General features: G+C 39.8%; 1 protein-coding gene across 2 annotated transcripts in view; it reads right to left on the bottom strand.

The window, feature by feature from the left end:
- The window catches only part of sptlc1 (serine palmitoyltransferase, long chain base subunit 1), an 81561-nt gene that overhangs the window by 24946 nt on the left and 33170 nt on the right, over positions 1-23445 (bottom strand). For both annotated transcript variants that reach the window (XM_062031082.1, XM_062031084.1), the window contains exons 8-10: positions 18273-18362; positions 15128-15235; positions 13306-13401 (exon numbers count right to left, since the gene is read on the bottom strand). In XM_062031082.1, coding sequence (XP_061887066.1) covers positions 13306-13401; positions 15128-15235; positions 18273-18362 — 294 coding nt within the window. The remainder of the gene's footprint in view (positions 1-13305; positions 13402-15127; positions 15236-18272; positions 18363-23445) is intronic.

Raw genomic sequence — 23445 nt, 5'->3', positions numbered from 1 at the left:
TGACCACTAAATGGTAACACCCGAATAAGTTTTTCAACTTGTTTAAGTCGGGGTCCACTTAAATTGATACATGATACAGATATACAGTATACTATCAGATATATACTATCATCATAATACAGTCATCACACAAGATAATCACATTTAATTATTTACATTATTTACAATAATGACGGCGCTTAGATGGCAGCATATGTTGTTCCAAAACCTGTATGTACCTTTCAGCATTAATGGTGCCTTCACAGATGTGTAAGTTACCCATGCCTTGGGCACTAATGCAACCCATACCATCACAGATGCTGGCTTTTGAACTTTGCGTCAATAACAGTCTGGATGGTTCGCTTCCCCTTTGGTCCGGATGACACAATGTCGAATATTTCCAAAAACAATTTGAAATGTGGACTCGTCAGACCACAGAACACTTTTCCACTTTGCATGAGTCCATCTTAGATGATCACGGGCCCAGAGAAGCCGGCAGCGTTTCTGGATGTTGTTGATAAATGGCTTTCACTTTGCATAGTAGAGCTTTAACTTGTACTTACAGATGTAGCGACCAACTGTACTTAGTGACAGTGGTTTTCTGAAGTGTTCCTGAGCCCATGTGGTGATATCCTTTAGAGATTGATGTCGGTTTTTGATACAGTGCCGTCTGAAGGATCGAAGGTCACGGTCATTCAATGTTGGTTTCCGGCCATGCCGCTTACGTGCAGTGATTTCTCCAGATTCTCTGAACCTTTTGATAATATTATGGACCGTAGATGTTGAAATCCCTACATTTCTTGCAATTCACTTTGAGAAACGTTGTTCTTAAACTGTTTGACTATTTGCTCACGCAGTTGTGGACAAAGGGGTGTACCTCGCCCCATCCTTTCTTGTGAAAGACTGAGCATTTTTTGGGAAGCTGTTTTTATACCCAATCATGACACCCACCTGTTCCCAATTAGCCTGCACACCTGTGGGATGTTCCAAATAAGTGTTTGATGAGCATTCCTCAACTTTATCAGTATTTATTGCCACCTTTCCCAACTTCTTTGTCACGTGTTGCTGGCATCAAATTCTAAAGTTAATGATTATTTGCAAAAAAAAAATGTTTATCAGTTTGAACATCAAATATGTTGTCTTTGTAGCATATTCAACTGAATATGGGTTGAAAATGATTTGCAAATCATTGTATTCCGTTTATATTTACATCTAACACAATTTCCAAACTCATATGGAAACAGGGTTTATATATCCCATGGAACTGAAAACCTTCAGCAGCAGATCACAATAGTCCGGAATTAGATGAGGATATAGATCCAGATATTTTATTTTTCTTTCTTACCAGCAACAATTGTTCTAATTATGCAGACGAACAATATAACGCAAACATTAAAATCAACAACCAACTGTCGATTATTAATTTAAATAGCAGAACTTTATATGCAAACTACAACAACGTGAAGCATTTTTTGGAACAATTCAACAAACCCTTCAAAGTGATCGCTATCTCAGAAACATGAATAGATGCTAAAAAAAGGAATGGATTTTGACCTGGAAGGATATTAGCTAAATTATATCAACAGAATCAAGTGTGAAGTGAAGTGAATTATATTTATATAGTGCTTTTCTCTAGTGACTCAAAGCGCTTTACATAGTGAAACCCAATATCTAAGTTACATTTAAACCAGTGAAGGACTGAGGGGTAGTAGCTATGTACGTGATGAATAACAGACTACAAAGTGGCATAAAAAAACATGTCATTAGCTATTGATAATATCTTAAAATGTCTAACCATTGAAATACGTCATGAAAAAAAACAATAACATATTAATCAGCTGCATATATAGATCACCCAAGTCAAACATTGATACGTTTGAGAACTGGATTAAGGCAACTTTTACTGAAATCAGTCAAAAAAATTTCTTATGTGGAGACTACAACATTGACGTCTTGGACCCTAAGGGTCTATAGTCTATAGATGACTTTCTAGACACAATGTATAGCCTGAGTCTAAAATCACAAGGCCAAGCAGAATCTCAGGACACAGTGCCACACTTATTGATAATATTTTACTAATGATTTTGATAATAATACCACAAGTGGTCTGCCAATATCCGACATCAGTGATCATTGTAAATGTTCTGTTTTTGCATTGCGCATTATTATGGTACACTCTTTTAGTGTATTTACGGTAATTCCCAGCATGCATTGCTCTATGCGCTGGCTCCGGTGTTTAGTCTGTTATGTGAACGGCAGCAGCCGGTTTGTTATGGTGTTCCCTCAGTAAAGTATACGTATAAAAAGAAGAAGGTTGTCGTCATTAAGTTATCAATGGTAGCAGAGGATGGCTAACAACGCTAACTACAGAGTCCCTCCTGCGTTTGAAGAAAATAAGTCATATGAGAGCTGGAAAAATGAGGTTGAAATGTGGATACGTGTTACCGATCTGGATAAGGAGAAACAAGCATTAGCTGTTGCTCTCTCACTGAGGGGGAGAGCTAGAGATACAGCTTTGGAAATACCTGCGGATGATTTGAACAAAGATGACGGGATGAAGACCCTTGTAAAGGCATTGGATAATGTATTCTTAAAAGAAGAAAAGGACAGAGCTTATGATGCATACACGGACTTTGACAAGATTCGGAGAGAAAACGAAGTTTCCATGGTGGATTACATCGTTCAGTTCGAGCAGAGGTACAACAAAATGCGCAAATTTGACATGGTTCTTCCCGACGCTGTTTTGGCATTCAAGTTGTTGGATACAGCCAGTCTCGATGTTAAAGATAAACAGCTTGCGCTTACAGCTTGTTCAACACTTACATTTGCAAGCATGAAGTCAGCTTTAAAAAGGATTTTTGGAGACAATGTGCAGCCGCCCACATGCAGCGGGGGAATTCACATGCGCGAAGATGTTGCTTTTTATGTGGATCAAAGGAAAAGAGACGGAAGGAAATTTCGTTCCCAACCCGACCAAAAGAGGGCGCCATTGACTGGCTCAAACCCACTGGATAGGTTTGGCAGAAGAAAGTGCGCTATCTGCCAGAGTACATTTCACTGGGCTAAGGACTGCCCAAATAAGGCTGAACATGTAAAAATGACAGAGGAAAATGCAGAGACAGAAACAATTGAAGAGTGCAATGTTACATTGTTTTCTAAAGAGTCAGTTTCTGATGCTGAAATATTCATGGTAGAAGCCTTAGGTTCAGCTGTAATTGACACTGCATGCACCAGAACAGTCTGTGGTGAAAAATGGCTGGAGAATTACATTCATACACTGAAGGAGAGTGACAAGAAAAAAATTGAAAATACACAGAGTAGAAGAGCTTTTAAGTTTGGTGATGGACAAGTTGTTCATTCCATAAAAAAAGTAAAAGTCCCAGCAAAAATAGGACAAACCAGGTGCCACATAGAGACTGAGGTGGTCTCAGTGAACATTCCTTTACTACTAAGTAAAACATCACTTAAGAGGGCAAAAGCAGTGCTTGACATTGAGAATGATAAAGCCACAATGTTTCAGAAACCAGTGCCTCTTGAGATTACATCCTCAGGACACTACTGTGTAAACATAGTGGACAGAGATTGCACAGCCACCCATGAGAATGAACCCCAAACTGATGAAGTTCTGGCCATAAGAGATGGCATGAGTAAAGATGAAAAACTCAAAGTATTGGTGAAACTTCACAAGCAGTTTGGACATGCCTCAGTTGATAAACTCAAAAAATTACTAATAAGTGCTGGAAGTAATGATGATGAGAGTGTTACTATTCTGAATGACATCGTAAGTAGCTGTGAAACATGTCTCAAGTACAACAAGCCCAAACCAAAGCCATCAGTTGGTCTACCAATGGCTTCAACATACAATGAAACTGTGGCATTAGATCTACACGAGCTAGAACCAAATGTGTGGTACCTCCACATGATTGATCACTTCACCAGGTTCAGTGCTGGTAGCATTGTTACAACAAAAAAATCCAGTGAAATTGTGAGGCACTTTATTCATTCCTGGGTGAGTGTTCATGGAGCCCCATCTAAGATTTTTTGTGACAATGGAGGTGAATTCAATAACGAGGAAATGAGGGACATGGCTGAGAACTTTAATATTGAAGTGAAAACCACTGCTGCCTACAGTCCATGGAGTAATGGATTGATAGAAAGACATAACCAGACCCTTACAGAGATCCTGTTAAAAGTGAAAAAAAGCAGTGTTTGTGACTGGAAAACAGCCTTAGATTGGGCCTTGATGGCAAAGAATACAATGCACAATGTGCATGGACTTAGTCCATACCAGCTGGTGTTTGGACAAAACCCAAACCTACCTTCTGTGCTGGTTGATAAACCACCTGCCCTGGAGGGCACTACCATGAGTAAATGGGTAGGACAGCACATTTCAGCATTACATGAAGCAAGGACAGCGTTTACTGAGGCAGAGTGCTCTGAGAGAATCAGGAGAGCTCTGCGCACACAGCTTCGCAGCACAGATGAATACTACGAAACTGGAGATAAAGTGTACTACAAAAGAATGGACTGCAATGAATGGAAAGGCCCTGCGGTGGTAATTGGACGAGACGGGGTGGTAATATTTGTTAGACATGGAGGCTCCTATGTCCGGGTGCATCGCTGTAGACTGCGCAAGGCCACAGATCACTACACTGACACGTCTCGTGACAGCCAAGAAAGCCAGACAGAACTTAATGCAGCAAAATGTGGTATTGAACATGTTGAAGATCTACCCAATACTGTATCTAGTGATGGAGACAGTGTGCCTAACACAGAGAATGCGGCAGGGAGCTCTAATAATGACAGAGACAGCAATGAGCAAGATAATGATCCATCTGACAGACAACCTTCTATCATAAGAACAGACCGTAGTATGAATCTAAAAGCAGGACAATTCATTAAGTATGTGGAAAGAGACACTGGAATTTCACACACAGCAAAAGTGCTAGCTCGAGCAGGAAAGGCAACTGGAAAACACAAGAACTGGTACAATCTGGAGTACATTGAGCCAGTTAACCTCACTGGCACAACAAGGTCAGCTGACCTTTCACAGGTTGACACACTGCAGATTCAGTCATTGGACAGGGTGGAACAGCCATCTGATCACGAGGATGTACTTGTTACAAAGGATGTGTCATTTGAATCAGCTAAACTTACTGAAATCAGTAACTGGGAGAAACACGGTGTGTTTGATGAAGTAAAAAACATGGGACAAAAATGCATTTCCACAAGATGGGTGTGTACACTCAAAGACACCAGACTGCATAGTTCCAAAAGCAAGGCTAGTGGCGAGAGGATTTGAAGAGCTAAACACAAAAGATCTCCCAAAAGACTCGCCAACATGTGCCTCAGAGTCTCTTAGACTACTCATGCCTGTGATATGTCAAAACCGATGGACACCCCACTCTATGGACATTAAGTCAGCATTCCTTCAAGGAAATGAGTTATCCCGAGACATCTATGTTCGTCCACCACCTGAAGCCAAGAGTGAGGGAACTCTATGGAAGCTAAACAAATGTGTTTATGGACTAAATGATGCATCACTGTACTGGTACAATAGGGTTAAAGAAACAATGTTGCAAACTGGAGGAAAGATGTCACAAATTGACCCTGCTATATTTTATTGGTTGGATAAAGATTGTAATGTGTCTGGGGTGCTTGCTTGTCATGTTGATGATTTCATCTGGGGTGGTTCACAGATTTTCACAACAACTATAATCCTTCACCTGCAATCTGCCTTTCAAGTGGGCAGAGAAGAACATGACAGCTTTCGCTATGTAGGCATGGAGTATGTCACTGCAAATGGAGTAACATGTATGCATCAAGACAATTACATACATAATCTCCAGTCAATTCACATAGACATCTCCAGAGCCATGAGACGGGATGCTCTTTTGACTGAAAGTGAAATTGATGACCTGAGATCAAAAATAGGTCAACTTCTGTGGGTTGCCAGACAAAGTAGACCGGATATTATGTTTGATACATGTGTCCTTGCAGCTAACATAAAACATGCTACTGTGCAGACTTTACATGACACAAACAAGGTGGTGAGAAAATTGAAATCAGAACATGTGACACTGAAGTTTCAGAACCTGGGAAAAGACAGTTCTCTAAAGCTAGTAGTGTTCTGCGACGCCTCGCTGGGAAACCTTACAGATGGAGGCACTCAAGGGGGACATCTCATTCTGCTGATGGGTGAGGAAGGAAGATTCTCCCCTGTGTATTGGCAGTCAAAAAAGATCAGAAGAGTCGTACGGAGCACTCTTGCTGGAGAAACTCTTGCCCTTGCCGATGCTGTTGACAGTGCCATTTCTTTATCTGACCTTCATGCAGAACTTACCAAAGGGAATGTATCACAACATGTCTTACCAATAGTGTGTGTCACTGATAACCACTCCCTTGCAGACGCCATCAAGTCTACTAAGTCAGTGACAGAGAAAAGGCTCCGCCTTGAAATAAGTGGCATCAAAGAACTTCTTCAGTGTAAAAGAATTCAACAGATTCTCTGGGCACCTACTGGAGAGCAGCTAGCTGACTGTTTGACAAAACGAGGTGCATCCGCACTTCAGCTCCTAAAGGCACTCAGTGTTGGAGAGTGGAAACTGGAATAGAGACTATTCTTTTGTGGACAGTTTTTTTTTTTGTATAACTTTTTTTGTTGATCACCATGTTCTTACATTTTCATACTTATGGACATTAATAATAGACTGTGATTTTTTGTGTTAAAAAAAACTAAAAAGAAAAAGTGGGAGATTGTAAATGTTCTGTTTTTGCATTGCGCATTATTATGGTACACTCTTTTAGTGTATTTACGGTAATTCCCAGCATGCATTGCTCTATGCGCTGGCTCCGGTGTTTAGTCTGTTATGTGAACGGCAGTGGCCGCTTTGTTATGGTGTTCCCTCAGTAAAGTATACGTATAAAAAGAAGAAGGTTGTCGTCATTAAGTTATCAATCATCTGCCAGTTTTCATAATCTATGACGGAAACTACAAGAAGAGGAACATTGATGACAAAAAGACATTTCGAAGAATATGCACAGAACAAAATATGAAAGTTTTCAAGAATTACCTAAGAGACAATTGGGACAATTAAAAAATATACAGTGAAAATTATATAAATGGTACTTTTTTTTTTAAAATACTTTCATGATTTTTTATGACAAACATTGTCCATTGAAACAACTTAGTAAGAAGCAAAATAAAAGCAATCAACCATGGATGACAAAATGACTGGAAAATACTTGCAACCATCCAGCCATTATTTTCTACCGCTTGTCCCTTTTGGTGCCGCGGGGGGTGCTGGAGCCTATCTCAGCTGCGTTCGGGAGAACACATTATATATAATGTACTTGTTTTCTGCCTCTGTAGATCTTTGTGTTATAATGTTCTATAGTTATAATGTTCTATAGAACATTATAACACAAAGATCTACAGAGGCAGAAAACAAGTACAAAACGTATAAGAACAAGCTAACTGGCATATTACAAACACGTACGAAAGAATACTACAGTCAATTATTAAACCGCAACAAAAACAATATAAGAGCAACATGGGGCATCCTAAATAGCCTTATTAAAAATGATGCTAAGAAGGATTATTCTTAATACTTCTCAGACGGAAATGTAAAAAATTACAATATGAACGAAGTAGTTATAAGCTTCAATAAGTACCTTATGAACAATGGACCATATCTGGAGGAAAAGATTCCAGATTCCGAGTCAGTTGAGGACTTAAACGACACTATAGACAGAAATCCCCACTCGATGTTCTTCAAAGGTTCTAACAAAAAGAGGAAATAATCACTATTGTAAAAATGAAAATCCAAGACCTCAAATGATTGTAACGGAATTTATATTTAAACGATAAAAAAGCTTATTGAAGATATTTCAGAACCTTGAACATAAATCAGCAACCTATCATTTCAAATAGGCAAATTCCCAAAGAAAATGAAAATAGCAAAAGTCATACCAATTTATAACACTCGAGACAAACACCAGTTTACAAACTACAGACCTTTCACAATTTTCTAAAATGATTGAAAAGCTATTTTAACAACAGATTGGACAAATTTATGAATACAAATGAAACACTCACAGACAACCAATACGAATAAAGAGCCAACATTTCAACAACAATGGCATTTATAGAAATAACGGAAGAGATCACCAATGCAATAGATAGCAAAAAATGTGCTGCTGTAGTGTTGATGGAATTAACAAAATCATTTGACACAATCAATCATAATGTTTTAATAAACAAATTAGAACGGTATGGCAGGGTTGGTCTTGAACTGGGTAAAAAGCTACCTAACCAATAGGAAGCAATACGTAACAATAGGAGAACGTCTACAGAGATGAAAATATCCTGCAGAGTAATTTAGGGATCAATAGTGGAACCAAAACTGATACATTTTTATACAAACAATATTTCGAAAGTTACAAAAGACTTAAACATAGTATTATTTACAGATGAAACGACTGCGTTGTGTTCAGGAGAGAACACACAGAAACTACCGTAATACAAATAATAACAAAAAAAAATGAACAAATTAAACAGATGGTTTGACAAAAACAGACTTTGAATCTCATCCACCCATCCATCCATCTTCTTCCGCTTATCCGAGGTCGGGTCGCGGGGGCAGCAGCCTAAGCAGGGAAGCCCAGACTTCCCTCTCCCCAGCCACTTCGTCCAGCTCTTCTCGGGGGATCCCGAGGCGTTCCCAGGCCAGCCAGGAGACATAGTCTTCCCAACGTGTCCTGGGTGATCCCCGTGGCCTCCTACCGGTCGGACGTGCCCTAAACACCTCCCTAGGGAGGCGTTCGGGTGGCATCCTGACCAGATGCCCGAACCACCTCATCTGGCTCCTCTCGATGTGGAGGAGCAGCGGCTTTACTTTGAGCCCCTCCCGGATGGCAGAGCTTCTCACCCTATCTCTAAGGGTACAAACTCATTTCGGCCGCTTGTACCCGTGATCTTGTCCTTTCGGTCATAACCCAAAGCTCATGACCATAGGTGAGGATGGGAATGTAGATCGACCGGTAAATTGAGAGCTTTGCCTTCCGGCTCAGCTCCTTCTTCACCACAGCGGATCGATACAGCGTCCGCATTACTGAAGACGCCGTACCGATCTGCCTGTCGATCTCACGATCCACTCTTCCCTCACTCGTGAACAAGACTCCGAGGTACTTGAACTCCTCCACTTGGGGCAGGGTCTCCTCTGCAACCCGGAGATGGCACTCCATCCTTTTCCGGGCGAGAACCATGGACTCGGACTTGGAGGTGCTGATTCTCATCCCAGTCGCTTCACACTCAACTGTGAACCGATCCAGTGAGAGCTGAAGATCCTGGCCAGATGAAGCCATCAGGACCACATCATCTGCAAAAAGCAGAGACCTAATCCTGCAGCCACCAAACCAGATCCCCTCAACGCCCTGACTGCGCCTAGAAATTCTGTCCATAAAAGTTATGAACAGAATCGGTGACAAAGGGCAGCCATGGCGGAGTCCAACCCTCACTGGAAACGTGTCCGATTAATGGCCGGCAATGCGGACAAAGCTCTGACACTGATCATACAGGGAGCAAACCGCCACAATCAGACAGTCCGATACTCCATACTCTCTGAGCACTCCCCACAGGACTTCCCGAGGGACACGGTCAAATGACTTCTCCAAGTCCACAAAGCCCATGTAGACTGGTTGGGCAAACTCCCATGCACCCTCAAGGACCCTGCAGAGAGTATAGAGCCGGTCCACAGTTCCACGACCAGGACGAAAACGACACTGTTCCTCCTGAATCCGAGGTTCTCCAGTACATCTGAATAGACCTTACCGGGAAGGCTGAGGAGTGTGATCCCACGATAGTTGGAACACATCCTCCGGTTCCCCTTCTTAAAGAGAGGAACCACCACCCCGGTCTGCCAATCCAGAGGTACCGCCCCCGATGTCCACGCGATGCTGCAGAGTCTTGTCAACCAAGACAGCCCCACAGCATCCAGAGCCTTAAGGAACTCCGGGCGGATCTCATCCACCCCCGGGGCTTTGCCACCGAGGAACTTTTTAACTACCTCAGCAACCTCAGCCCCAGAAATAGGAGAGCCCACCACAGATTCCCCAGGCACTTTGAATCTCAGTAAAACAAAAATAATGCTATTAGATAACGGTAAAAGGGAAAGTCAAATAAATTCAAATAGACAGAGCAGATATTGAATTTATTCACAATATTATATTGAAATTGAATTGATATTGAATAATATTTATTCAATAAACAGACTTTTTACTGAACGGTGTCACTTTGTTTGTCTGCATCTTTAAAATCATTACAACCTCCATCGTCTTCCACGACGCAGCGCATGACAGTCAGATTATAAACCGTAAACCTATTTAAACTCTAATTTTTGCATCAACTTTTAAATGCAGTTTAAGTTATTTTAGGCATGTCCTTACGAACAACAAAGATGACAAATTCATTCATAAATATTTGTTTATACTGTAACTGTGCTTTTAATAGTCATTTAAATGTTTTGTAACAGCTGAACAGCTAGCAAGCCCTAGGGTAGCTGTGTTGTTCGCCATCTGTTTTACGGGGTTGGTAATACAAGGCATCCTGCCAGTTATTTTAGTACCTGTCATTAAAGACAAGGCTGGTAAGGTATAGAGTATGGACAATTATCGACCTATCGCCCTAGCCAGCACACTATCTAAAGTGCTGGAAAGTGTGACAATATACAGAGTTGGAGATCTTATTTGCACCACAGACAACCAATGTGGCTTTAAGAGCAAGCATAGCACAGACTCGTGTATTTATGCTTTAAAATTAACAGTATAAAAATACAGTGCGCAGGGCTCTACAATGTTGGTAGGTTTTATTGATGCATCTAAGACATTTGACAGAGTCAACCACCACAAACTCTTTACCAAGCTGAAGCATAGGGGTGTTTTCCGGGTAGCATCATACGTATTCTGGCAAATTGGTACGACAGGCAGACGATGCAGGTAAAATGGGGGAGTAGTTTATCCTCTCCCTTTAGAGTTGGCAATGGGGTACGGCAGGGTGGGCTTCTATCACCAGGCCTATTTAGCCTGTATATGGATGATCTGTCAAGGCAGTTGAGCGATTGCAGAACAGGGTGCATCATTGGGAACACCTTAATCAATCACTTTATGTACGCTGATGATTTGGCCATTATATCTCCCAGTAGTGCAGGGTTCCAACAGCTTCTTAACATATGCTTAGATTATGGAGTCAAGTTTGACATCAAGTATAATGCCACAAAGAATATGGTAATGATATGTAGGACCAAAGAGGATCAACATCGTATTTTCCCAGGTTTCTACTAGGGATGTCCGATAATATCGGGCTGCCGATATTATCAGCCGATAAATGCTTTAAAATGTAATATCGGAAATTGTTCGTATCGGTTTCATAATTATCGGTATCGGTTTCTAAAAGTAAAATGTATGACGTTTTAAAACGCCGCTGTGTACACGGACGTAGAGAGAGGTACAGAGTGCCAATAAACCTTAAAGGCATTTCCTTTGCGTGCGTGCCGTCCGAGTCACATAATATCTACTGGCTGTTCTCATCACAAATTAATGCAAGGCATACTTGATCAACAGCCATACAGGTCACACTGAGGGTGGGCGTATAAACAAGTTCAACACTGTTACAAATATACGCCACACTGTGAACCCACACCAAACAAGAATGACAAACACATTTCGGGAGAACATCCACACCGTAACACAACATAAACACAACACAACAAATACCCAGAATCCCTTGCAGTACTAACTCTTCCGGGACGCTGCAATATAAACCCCCCGCTACCACCTACTCCCACCCAACCCAACCCCGCCTACCTCAACCTCCTCATAGTCTTTCTCAGGGAGAGCATGTCACAAATTCCAAGCTGCTGTTTGGATAGATAGATAGTACTTTATTGATTCCTTCAGGAGAGTTCCCTCAGGAAAATTAAAATTCCAGCAGCAGTGTACAGAATTGAGATCAAATTTAAAAAGTAAAAAGTAAATAATGGGGGTATAAATGGAAACAAAATAGAAAGATATTACAATAAGAATAAAAATAAAAAGCAACAATGAGAATAAAAATAACAGTAAAATAAGAATATAACAAGAGAAACTAGGCAGTAGTGACCATGTTATGAAAAAGTATTGCACTGTTATTGTTTTGAGGCATGTTAAAAAAAATAATGCACTTTGTGACTTCAATAATAAATATGGCAGTGCCATGTTGGCATTTTTTTCCATAACTTGAGTTGATTTATTGTATGCATTGTTTAATGCATCCAACGGGGCATCACAACAAAATCAGGCATAATAATGCATTAATTCCACGACTGTATATATCGGTATCGGTTGATATCGATATCGGTAATTAAAAGTTGGACAATATCGGGATATCGGTAAAAAAGCCATTATCGGACATCTCTAGTTTCTACTTATCTGGTCAATCCCTGTCTGTGTGCAACAATGTCAAATACTTAGGCCACATCATCAATGACAAGATGGAGGATGATGCTGACATGCTTTAACAGAGAAGAATGCTGTATGCCCAAGCCAATATGCTGATGAGAAAGTTTAACTACTGTTCTGATGAAACGAAGGTGTACTTGTTTAGAGCTTTTTGCACCCCTACGTACACAACACCCCTGGGTGAGGTTAAAAAAAGAGAGCTTGTGCAAACTCCAGGTTGCATATAATGACTCTCAGAATCCTGCTCGGAAAGCTTACAGGTAGTAATGCCAGCAGGCTTTTTTGTGATTTAGGGATAAACACCTTCCACGCCACCCCGAGAAAACTGATGTTTAAGTTTATATGTAGACTGCAGGGGTCCGAGAATGATCGTATTATACAGATAACCAATTTTAGGTGTAGTTCTGTTAGGTACCAATCGTATATATAGAAACACTGGTGTATGTGCCTTTTATAGAATGTGTAGACGCATTTTTAAAGTATATATACATACAGTATATATATATATTTTTTTATTGCTGCTTTTATTTATTTTTTAGATGCCTTTTACTGAATATGGACAAGCACTGTTTTAATATTATTTGACAATGCATTTTATACTGTATGTTTGTACTGTATGTGATTGTATGTCTACTTGGACGTTGGAATCTGCTATAAAGCTTGATTGATATTGTGACTTTCATTTAATTTAAAATGTTGTATTGGGTCCCAGGACTAATGTAGATTTACAAGGAAAGACTAAGCACACCTCATTGTTATTTTGATGATGATAACAGGCCCTTTACAAAAATATTGTCGATAGGCATGTTGCATGTTTTCCATTGCATTTACCTGGTGGTCAATGACGAAAGAACGTCCGCAGCAGAAGCCTCCAATGGAAGCCACAGCATTCTCCATGTTAGCACTGATCAGGTCAATGTCTTCGATCTACACAAAAAGCACATGAAAGTACAGTAATGCATAAACAACATGGACAACTTTTTGCTTGCAATGCAAGCAAAACGGTTTTGCACTTGCAAAATCTTTTCGCTCACAAAAGAGGTGGTGGAGTGATTGTTAGTAGTGTATCATCATTTTCGATAATAATCATACATGAATAAGCTCAGCTCCCATTTTTTTTCACAGCTAAAACAAGTGACATAAATCAATCACCATCATGCTAACAATTTGACTTGGTTTGCTAGCCAGGTTTTTATTTATCAAAATAACAATGTCGCTACAGCTTGGTTATTATACAGATTATGGAACGTATATGAAAAAGTGTTGGTGGTTATTGGATACATTTTTATAGTGATTTAGAGGCAGCATGGAGTGCTGCCATTAGCAGCATTTCTACCCACCTAGAACAAGCAAATTATTACAAATTGGAATGCAAAAAAAACAAAAAACATGTGTTCTTGTCTCTCATAAAGACTGTGAACTTAAAATTCCAAAAAAGTGCAATTACCCTTTAAGATTTGAAAAATACCAGGAAAAATGTAGCTTTTGTGGATGCTCCCACGCTACTTGGTCACGAAATAAGTTTCAACACTGAAAAGCTATTTCATGTCGAAAATAACGATGCTACGACCAGCCTACTGAGAAACTTGGAAATGAAATTAGTAGCTTGAACTAGTTGTAATGCTGCTACTGCCCAACACTGTTCATATGATACTTACAATTTTTATATGATAATTTCAGCCTCTGCTGGATAAATTATTTAAAAAATCCCATAATGTAGGATAAATTCAGCCGTGCAATACATGGATATTAGCTACACTTCAGTAAAGTGTACTAAGCACTTCTTGTGTTGTTTTGCTACTTTGGCACAGGGGTTAGTGCATTTGCCTCACAATACGAAGGTCCTGGGTTCGATCCCCTGGGCTTTCTGTCTCCCCGTGACTGCGTGGGTTCCCTCCGGGTACTCCGGCTTCCTCCCACCTCCAAAGACATGCACCTGGAGATAAGTTGATTGGCTACCCTAAATTGGCCCTAGTGTGTGAATGTTGTCTGTCTATCTGTGTTGGCCCTGCGATGAGGTGGCGACTTGTCCAGGGTGTACGCCGCCTTCCGCCCGAATGCAGCTGAGACAGGCTCCAGCACCCCCCGCGATCCCGAACAGGGACAAGCGGTAGAAAATGGATGGATGGATGGATGGATGGATGGACATTGAAACTAACATAACGGTTGGCTTGGCTTCTTGTCTCTTTCTGCGCTTTTGCTCGTTGTGTTGAATGTTTAACTATTTATCCGATAGGATAATGATACTTGAAAGAAATGTTGTTTATTTTTTGCCATGGAGAAGAGGATTAGTAACTTAGAAACGGCTTCCTACTGTGGATGGACAGACGCTATTTGCACTCGGTTGTCCTAATATTACAATGCATTGACATCACATTTGTTGCAGCCTCTTGTAGTTTGTCACTCTCAATTTTGCGGGACACAGCTAAAATGTGTAATCAACATACATTATTAAGCACAATAAGACAATAGAATTAAAATCTCTATCACAGGCCAAATTTACAGTATATTGTTTCAATCGTACATCTTTATCGCACAACCTTAGTGCAAACATATGTAAGATGGCGATCTTACACTGACATCACACAGTTTATTTGTTCAGAGACAGTGAGTACCAACAAGTCACTAGTTAACTTATATTGAAAATACTCACATTTACTCCAAAGTGCTCTGTGACACCTCGGCCGTGCTCTCCTAAAACACCAAAAGACATGCTCTCCTCCAGGAAAATCCGCACCTTGTACTTGTACTTTAGCTTCACCTGGAGAAAAAAGGCAACGTCAGCAAAGTCATTCCAAAGTGAAGGCCATATTTTAAAAGGTATATTAATATTCTGTTGTGGATTTATCTATTCAGTAAATATTATCTGGGATCTTCATCTCGAATAGAAAATCCATTAGAATAGTAGGGTAGTAATAATAGTAAGTGTAGTAGTAGAAGTAATAGTAGTAGTAGTATTAGAAGAGTACAGTAAGCAGATCGCCACTACGGCTGAAAAAAAAAAGACAAAAAGAGTGTTAGTGCAATCAGCGATGTACACTCTAACAAGAAAAGGCAGTAGTAATGAAATCACACATATCAGTTACATCCCTATTAGAATACAAAACATTTTCAGTGTAGTACAAAAACATAAAAAACAATTAATGACTTTAGCTAAAAAAAAAAAAAAAAACTTTTCACACACATTGAGTGCCTCTACAAAGTTACATGGACATTTTTCCTTAATAGAAAACACAAAACAAGGGCCAGTCAGTAGTCAGGAGTATAAAACAGTACAAACCTCCACACAGGTACATCAGCACTGGCTAAATGTACACTTTATTTTGATATATTTCCATGTTGCTGCTTTCACTCTACATTGTTTGCTAAAGAGGGCAGCATTCTTCTGTTCAGGTGAGGGTTACACTCCAAACAAGCACACATGCCAAGAGTGGGCAAAGCAGTAATCAGAGCAAAGTGTGGCCATTTTGAAGAAACTAATCTAGAAATCTAGAAACTAGAATATAAAACATGTTTTCAGTTATTTACCCTTTTTTTGTTAAGTATATAACTCCACGTGTTCATTCATAGTATACTTCAGTGACAATCTACAATGTAAATAGTCATGAAAATTAAGAAAACACATTGAATGAGGAGAAAGTGTGTCCAAACTTTTGGCCTGTACTGTATATGAGGTATATCACCTCAACTTGGTCGCTTGATAAGTCTCACGCCTGCTGAAAAAGTGTGGACACCCCTGGTTTATATGTATATCTTTTTCTGACACTGCCACAGAAAGACGTGTTTTATGACACTCCTTTATCTCATTTCGACAACCAAACATTTAATGCTTTGCGTGCATGCACGAAGGTGGCCTTTGTTGATGTTATTGACTTGTGTGGAGTGCTTATCAGGACCAGGTCATTGTCATCTCATGGCATTCAATCGATTACAACTGGACTGTTTGGTTGTCTTAGAAGACTTTCGCCACTCATCCGTATAGGCTTCATCAGTTCTTGCTCATAGACTTATATTAGCCCATGTATCATTTAATCAAATGCAGTGACTAAGCAAAGAACCTTTTTGTTTATTATGAGGCTCAGCTTTGGTTTTGAGTAAATTACAAATGTTTTTAGTATTGTGATTCTTGTGCAGTAGTGTACAATTTTCACCTACCAAATTGAGAACTGATAATTTGCAGTTTGAAGTGGGAAAAGGCGGCCACATAGCTGATGCAAAATGCACCTTTAGAAAGTACCAGTACAATGGAAAAACAAGTTGCCTCTATATTGAAGCAATTATCATATATATCTGATTTATAAGACCAAAACCCTCACAAAGTTTGCGAGTAAATAGATATGATTAAAACAATATACATCTCTTGGGGATTCCCGAGCAATTTTGTGGGATAATGACCGTGAGCAGTCACATGATCAGTGATATGCACGTAGGTGCCACAGTCCCCTTTAACAAAAACAAACCTATTACTCACGGCATAATTCAGTTAGGTTTTAGAAGCTGTGTGCTAAAGAGATTAACATTTAGTGAAACATTAAGCATTATTCAGCAGTATTCTCAGTGCTTAACAAGAAATACAAACTAAGAATATAATAAAACAAACTTTCTGTACAATGTATGCCATGGGATGCCAAAGATGAAGAATGCATCAATCCACTATACCGACACGAAGGGTTAAAAAGATCAAAAAGTGCTGCAAACTAGTGTCTTTTTGTGTCTTTATCGCCAACTCTGTCAAAGTTGGATGTCAGAGTTCATCAACTTCTCCGTTTATTGCTACAACCTTCTACTTTCCAGGTGAGAGGCATGATTTATAATGTAGAATTAACTTTAACAAGTTTAGAAGCAATGCGCCACCAGCAGCAGTCAATACAGCAGCATACTGTAAGCTAGTTATCAATTATCAATGCGCCACTAAAAATAGGTCCTTAGCGTTACCACTTCTAATAACACTGTCGCAAATACTTTACGAGACGTAAATGGAGTATTGTTGGCGGTTTGTGAATGGTTATTTAGAGGTCTTTTTGGGCAGAATAGAGGAACCCTCATTGACCTAATTATTGTTACCTGACTTTTTTATTTTATTTACGATTATAATGCAAAAAGAAATTGTCTTACATAGATACTGTGAATAAAAAACAGCACATCTCTTTCCCATTTTTGTGTATTTCCAGTATCTGCTATGGTCAGAGTGCAGGTTCGCTCCCCGCCTCTTTCCATCCAAATCGCTGCTGTTGTGTCCTTGGGCAGGACACTTCACCCTTGCCCCCAGTGCCGCTCACACTGGTGAATGAATGATGGTGGTGGTCGGAGGGGCCGTAGGCACAAACTGGCAGCCACGCTTCTGTCAGTCTACCCCAGAGCAGCTGTTGCTACGAAAGTAGCTTACCACTGCCATGTTTGAATGAATGATGGGTTCTCACTTCTCTGTGAAGCGCCTTGAGTGTCTAGAAAAGCGCTACATAAATCTAATCTATTATTATAATAATATTTAAAATGGCCGTTTGAAATTGCTGTATTTTGAGGATGTTTAGAAAATATTTTCACATTCTTTGCGGATTACAAATATAATTAAATATGGCTTAATGGATAAAATGAAACAATTCAGCATACAAAGACAATTTATGTTTCCATTATACTGGTACTTTAATGAGTTAGCAAAACATTGCTACACTATAATGGTTGATCCAGAACAATCCACTTGAAGATAAGAAGAACTTTTTAATCTTAAATTTCAGCTTTCAGACTTAATCATGAGCTCATTGACAACAACTCAAAAATGGATAAGAAGCACGTTTTACCAATTCAGGAAGAGGACATATGTCAGCTGTGTTGATGTACAGTCCTTCCACCACAATGAACTTGCGAGTCACTCGAGCCTTACGAGGGTTCTGTAAAGTAAACATTAGTAGCAGTTATCAGATGTACATACTTACACTATGTAAAAGAGCAGTAAAGACTAGGAATCTGTCGATCAATCGGCCACCCATATGTATCACCACTGCCGATTAATTCCTTTTAATATCAATCACACACACATCGATCCTGGTTGACAGTAATTATTTGTAGTCCCTCGACTGACAAGTGGCTAGCTAATGATGTGTTTCCATACACAGTTGTTGCTCCCTTAAGTTAATAATAATCACCTCCATTTAGGGATGGGAATGAAAAATTGGTTCCGAACAAGAACTTTTTTTTTTTATTCCATGGAATTGTTTGCCATTTGGTCTAGCGCAGTGGTTCTTAACCTTGTTAGAGGTACCGAACCCCACCAGTTTCATATGCGCATTCACCGAACCCTTCTTTAGTGAAAAATAAAATGTTTTTTTTTTTTCAAATTCAAGAAAAAGTCACGTTTTTTTACTGGTGCACAAAATGAACCGTCCATGAACATCACCTTGTTCAAAGAACAAAACCAACACAGTGCATGAACTCAAAACAAATTACACACTTTACACACATTACCATGAATTGATTAACGTGGACCCGTCTTAAACAAGTTGAAAAACTTATTCTGGTGTTACCATTTAGTGGTCAATTGTACGGAATATGTACTGTACTGTGTAAACTGTACTGTTTCATATAATGTATTCTCTTCCTTTGCAATCTGCTAGTAAAAGTTTAAATCGATCAATCAAACCACCTGCAAATCAGATGGAAAATTAGGGGGAACATTGTTGGGTCCATAATACGCTGATAGGGAGAAGTTTTTATTTACACGATAAGTCGGATGTGTCTTTACCTCCTGAGGCCGACTCACCGAACCCCTAGGGTTCGATCGAACCCAGGTTAAGAACCACTGGTCTAGCGGTTCTCTAAACGGTTCTTCCGGGTGGGGATGACATCATTACGCAACGTGTGTAGCGATGTCAGATCGCAAAATGGCGCTGCCTAGTCGTAACAAACACTAAAATTTTACAAGAAAAGAATGCAATAGCGCTACTTGTAATAATTATAAGGCTGCTATTTCACAAAGGAGGACATACGAGCAATATGCTGAAAATATTTGAAGATGCGGCATGCATCAATTATAAATTAAAGTTGCGTTATTGAACCGCTCTTATCGCAGTAATGCAAGCCCATCATCTGAATACAGCCGGTATTAAAGGCCTACTGAAATGAATTTTTTTTATTTAAACGGGGATAGCAGATCTATTCTATGTGTCATACTTGATCATTTCGCGATATTGCCATATTTTTGCTGAAAGGATTTAGTATAGAACGACGATAAAGATTGCAACTTTTGGTATCTGATAAAAAAAAGACTTGCCCCTACCGGAAGTAGCGTGACGTAGTCAGTTGAACATATACGCAAAGTTCCCTATTGTTTACAATGATGGCCGCATGAAGTGAGAGAGATTCGGACCGAGAAAGCGACAATTTCCCCATTAATTTGAGCGAGGATGAAAGATTTGTGGATGAGTAAAGTGCAAGTGAAGGACTAGTGGGGAGTTGAAGCTATTCAGATAGGGAAGATGCTGTGAGAGCCGGGGGTGACCTGATATTCAGCTGGGAATGACTACAACAGTAAATAAACACAAGACATATATATACTCTATTAGCCACAACACAACCAGGCTTATATTTAATATGCCACAAATTAATCCTGCATAAAAACACCTGCGTGTTTGTTACGCTAGCTCCTAGCTCCTCTGCTAGCTCCTAGCTCCATAGAACACGCCAATACAATTCAAACACCTGATCAACACACACAATCACTCAGCCCAAAAGACCGTTCACCTAACCCAAGGTTCATAAAGCTTATATATTTTTAAAAAGTTACGTACGTGACGCGCACATACGGTCAAGCTATCAAATGTTTAGCAGCCAAGGCTGCATACTCACGGTACCTGATATTCAGCTGGGAATGACTACAACAGTAAATAAACACAAGACATATATATACTCTATTAGCCACAACACAACCAGGCTTATATTTAATATGACACAAATTAATCCTGCATAAAAACACCTGCGTGTTTGTTATGCTAGCTCCTAGCTCCTATGCTAGCTCCTAGCTCCATAGAACACGCCAATACAATTCAAACACCTGATCAACACACACAATCACTCAGCCCAAAAGACCGTTCACCTAACCCAAGGTTCATAAAGCTTATATATTTTAAAAAAGTTACGTACATACGCAAAAAAAAGTTGCGCACATACGGTCAAGCGATCAAATGTTTAGAAGCCAAAGCTGCATACTCACAGTAGCACGTCTGCGTCTTTGTCATCCAAATCAAAGTAATCCTGGTAAGAGTCTGTGTTGTCCCAGTTCTCTACAGTCAAAAGTCCTCCTGGTTAGAGTCTCTGTTATCCGAGTTCTTCCATCTTGACTGCATCTTTCGGGAATGTAAACAAAGAAGCGCCGGCTGTGTACTGTTGTTGCTGACTACGTTCGAAAAATACGTCCATTTCACACCGACAACTTTCTTCTTTGCTTGCTCAGCTTCCTTCTCCATAATGCAATGAACATGATTGCAACAGATTCACGAACACAGATGTCCAGAATACTGTGGAATTATGAAATGAAAACAGACCTTTTTCGTATTGGCTTCAATGTGGAAGGCATACCCGTGTTCGCTGGGCTACGTCACGCGCATACGTCATCCTCAGAGGCGTTTCGAACCAGAAGTTTAGCGGCAAATTTAAAATGTCACTTTATAAGTTAACCCGGCCGTATTGGCATGTGTTATAATGTTAAGATTTCATCATTGATATATAAACTATCAGACTGCGTGGTCGGTAGTAGTGGGTTTCAGTAGGCCTTTAACTCACCACTTACAGTACCATGTTAGCGCTATTATTTGTTAAATCGTCAGTTACTTGTTAAAAGTAACTGTTAAACGTAACACTTGTTAAGAGTGTCTTGTCCAAGGAAAAAACGGCAGTAACTAGAATAGCGGAAGCAGGATTCGTACCAGGAACCCTCAAGTTTCTTGACGGCCACTCTAGCATCTCAGCCATGCTGCCCTCCAACTTTCTTTTGCTTTCTATTATGAAAGCTTCAAATGTAACTGTGGAGGAACGATTGCAGTACAGTTGGCCAAATTGTAAGTGTACATTTAGGGCTGCACAATTAATCACATTTTTATCACAACCACAATTTAGGCTGCCACGATTAATGAGGATGATCGTTAGCAATATTAACATTTAAAAAGAAGGCTCTGCTGCATAACAAAACAAGCGCTGCGGCAGAGAACAGCCCTGTGAAGAGCGCACCCGTCCACGCCAGAGGCCACTGTGTCTGCACAAAACGCTATCACCATGCCAAACTTAAACATTAACATTATTATGAGCATGACCATTCACAAACTTTTTCCGAGGTTACTTCAGCCGATTGCTTCGTTTCACTTCAATTCACTAGCTGTACTTCTGTGGTGTCTCGCCGCGCGTTTAAGCCCGCACTGCTCTTACTAGATGGCAACAGGTGTGGATTATTGGAGACAAATGACTTTGTCCCACCCAAAAACTATACCGCAGAGGAGAAAAATAGTTCATGTTGCTTTCATTTTGAAAGCACAGCACAGCGTCATGCCACTGCATGGTCGCTTCTTCACTCACCTGCTCTGACTATGAGTGTTAAAGACATAAAGAAACATGTGTCAGGAACGTTTCTGCAACTTTTTTAAAACGTCTTGCCGTTTGTTTTCTGGGATGGTCACTTGTCCTTTATTTAAATGCTTTGTCAGTGTTTCCAATAACAAACATTAGCTCATGTCGCTGTTATCTCATTGACTTGAACGGAACCCAATGTTAAACTCATGTTGAACTCAGGTTCAATTCGGCCCGCGAGATGAGTTTGCTAAGTGTAAAATTGAGCTGCATTTATAAACAAAAGAAACTGCTGTTCTAAATGTGTCCACTGGATGTCGCAATAGCAATTCTGTTCGGCAAGCAAATAGTTTATACCAAGGCGAGCAGGAGGTACACGGTAAAGTGGGGCTGCGACTCCTCCCCCTCAACCCAACGTAAAACAAACAGGAGTAAAATAAACAATTGTAACCCCACTTAAAATGCTGCATGACACAGCACATTGATATAGCTCTGTGAAAGTTATTGTCTTCTGTGCAAGTTTAAAGAAAGTGAACAGTGGTAATGACAAATGAAGTAGAAGAGTTTTTATTTATGCTCTATTTTGTTTTTTGTTCAATCCAAGATGGGCTGTGACTTAAAATGTAACTGCTTTGTAGATACAATGAGATTAAGTTTAAGTTCATTGTGTTCTTAATGGTGTTTTTGAAACTGCACCAATTGTTCCTCAGAATTTTCAACTAACTTGACTCTTGTCAAGAGGATTATTAGTGATATTCACATTTTCAGAATGTGCTTGTTCTATTTTGGGCCTAAGTAAAAAAAGAAAACAATCTGAAGTTGTCGTAGTTTTATTTTTAAGTTATTATGTGGGAATAGATTTTCCTTCATGCGGCCCGGCCCCTTAGCTAAAATGAGTTTGACACCCCTGCTCTAGACGTTCGCACAACACACGGCTCCGTTTGTCTCCTTGGAGTCGCACTAGCAGGACTAATAGCTAATCATCGTGCTACATAGAGTCTTGAGACACTTTTCCATTGAGTGCCAACATTTCTGGCCGGTGTTCTGGCGAAACCTGCTCCCTTTCGAAATTCATGCACCCCCTATGCGCCTGCATAAATTCCAAGGAATGCTGAAATGTAATTACGCATTGAAAGACTCTTTTACATGAGTTTAATGGTAACACAAAATAGCTATATTTTTGTATTTTGTCATTTATTATACATGTTTCACAAGACAAATGTATGATTAGGTCAAGCGGGGGTGTCCAATTGTTGACACAATTGGCTGCTTTTCTTAAAAGGCACCATAAAAAATAATTAAAAAAATAATAATACAGCTAAAGACATCATGTAATGAGAAAAAGCCGACAAAAACTAAAATATTTGTCTTTAAATATATAGATAATGTTTATCTGGCCTGTTTATTTGTTTGGTTACA

This window comes from Entelurus aequoreus, linkage group LG21, assembly GCF_033978785.1.
Source record: "Entelurus aequoreus isolate RoL-2023_Sb linkage group LG21, RoL_Eaeq_v1.1, whole genome shotgun sequence".
Lineage (NCBI taxonomy): Eukaryota > Metazoa > Chordata > Actinopteri > Syngnathiformes > Syngnathidae > Entelurus > Entelurus aequoreus.
The sequence above is the reverse complement of the archived record's forward strand: the minus strand, read 5'-3'. Positions and strand labels throughout refer to the sequence as shown.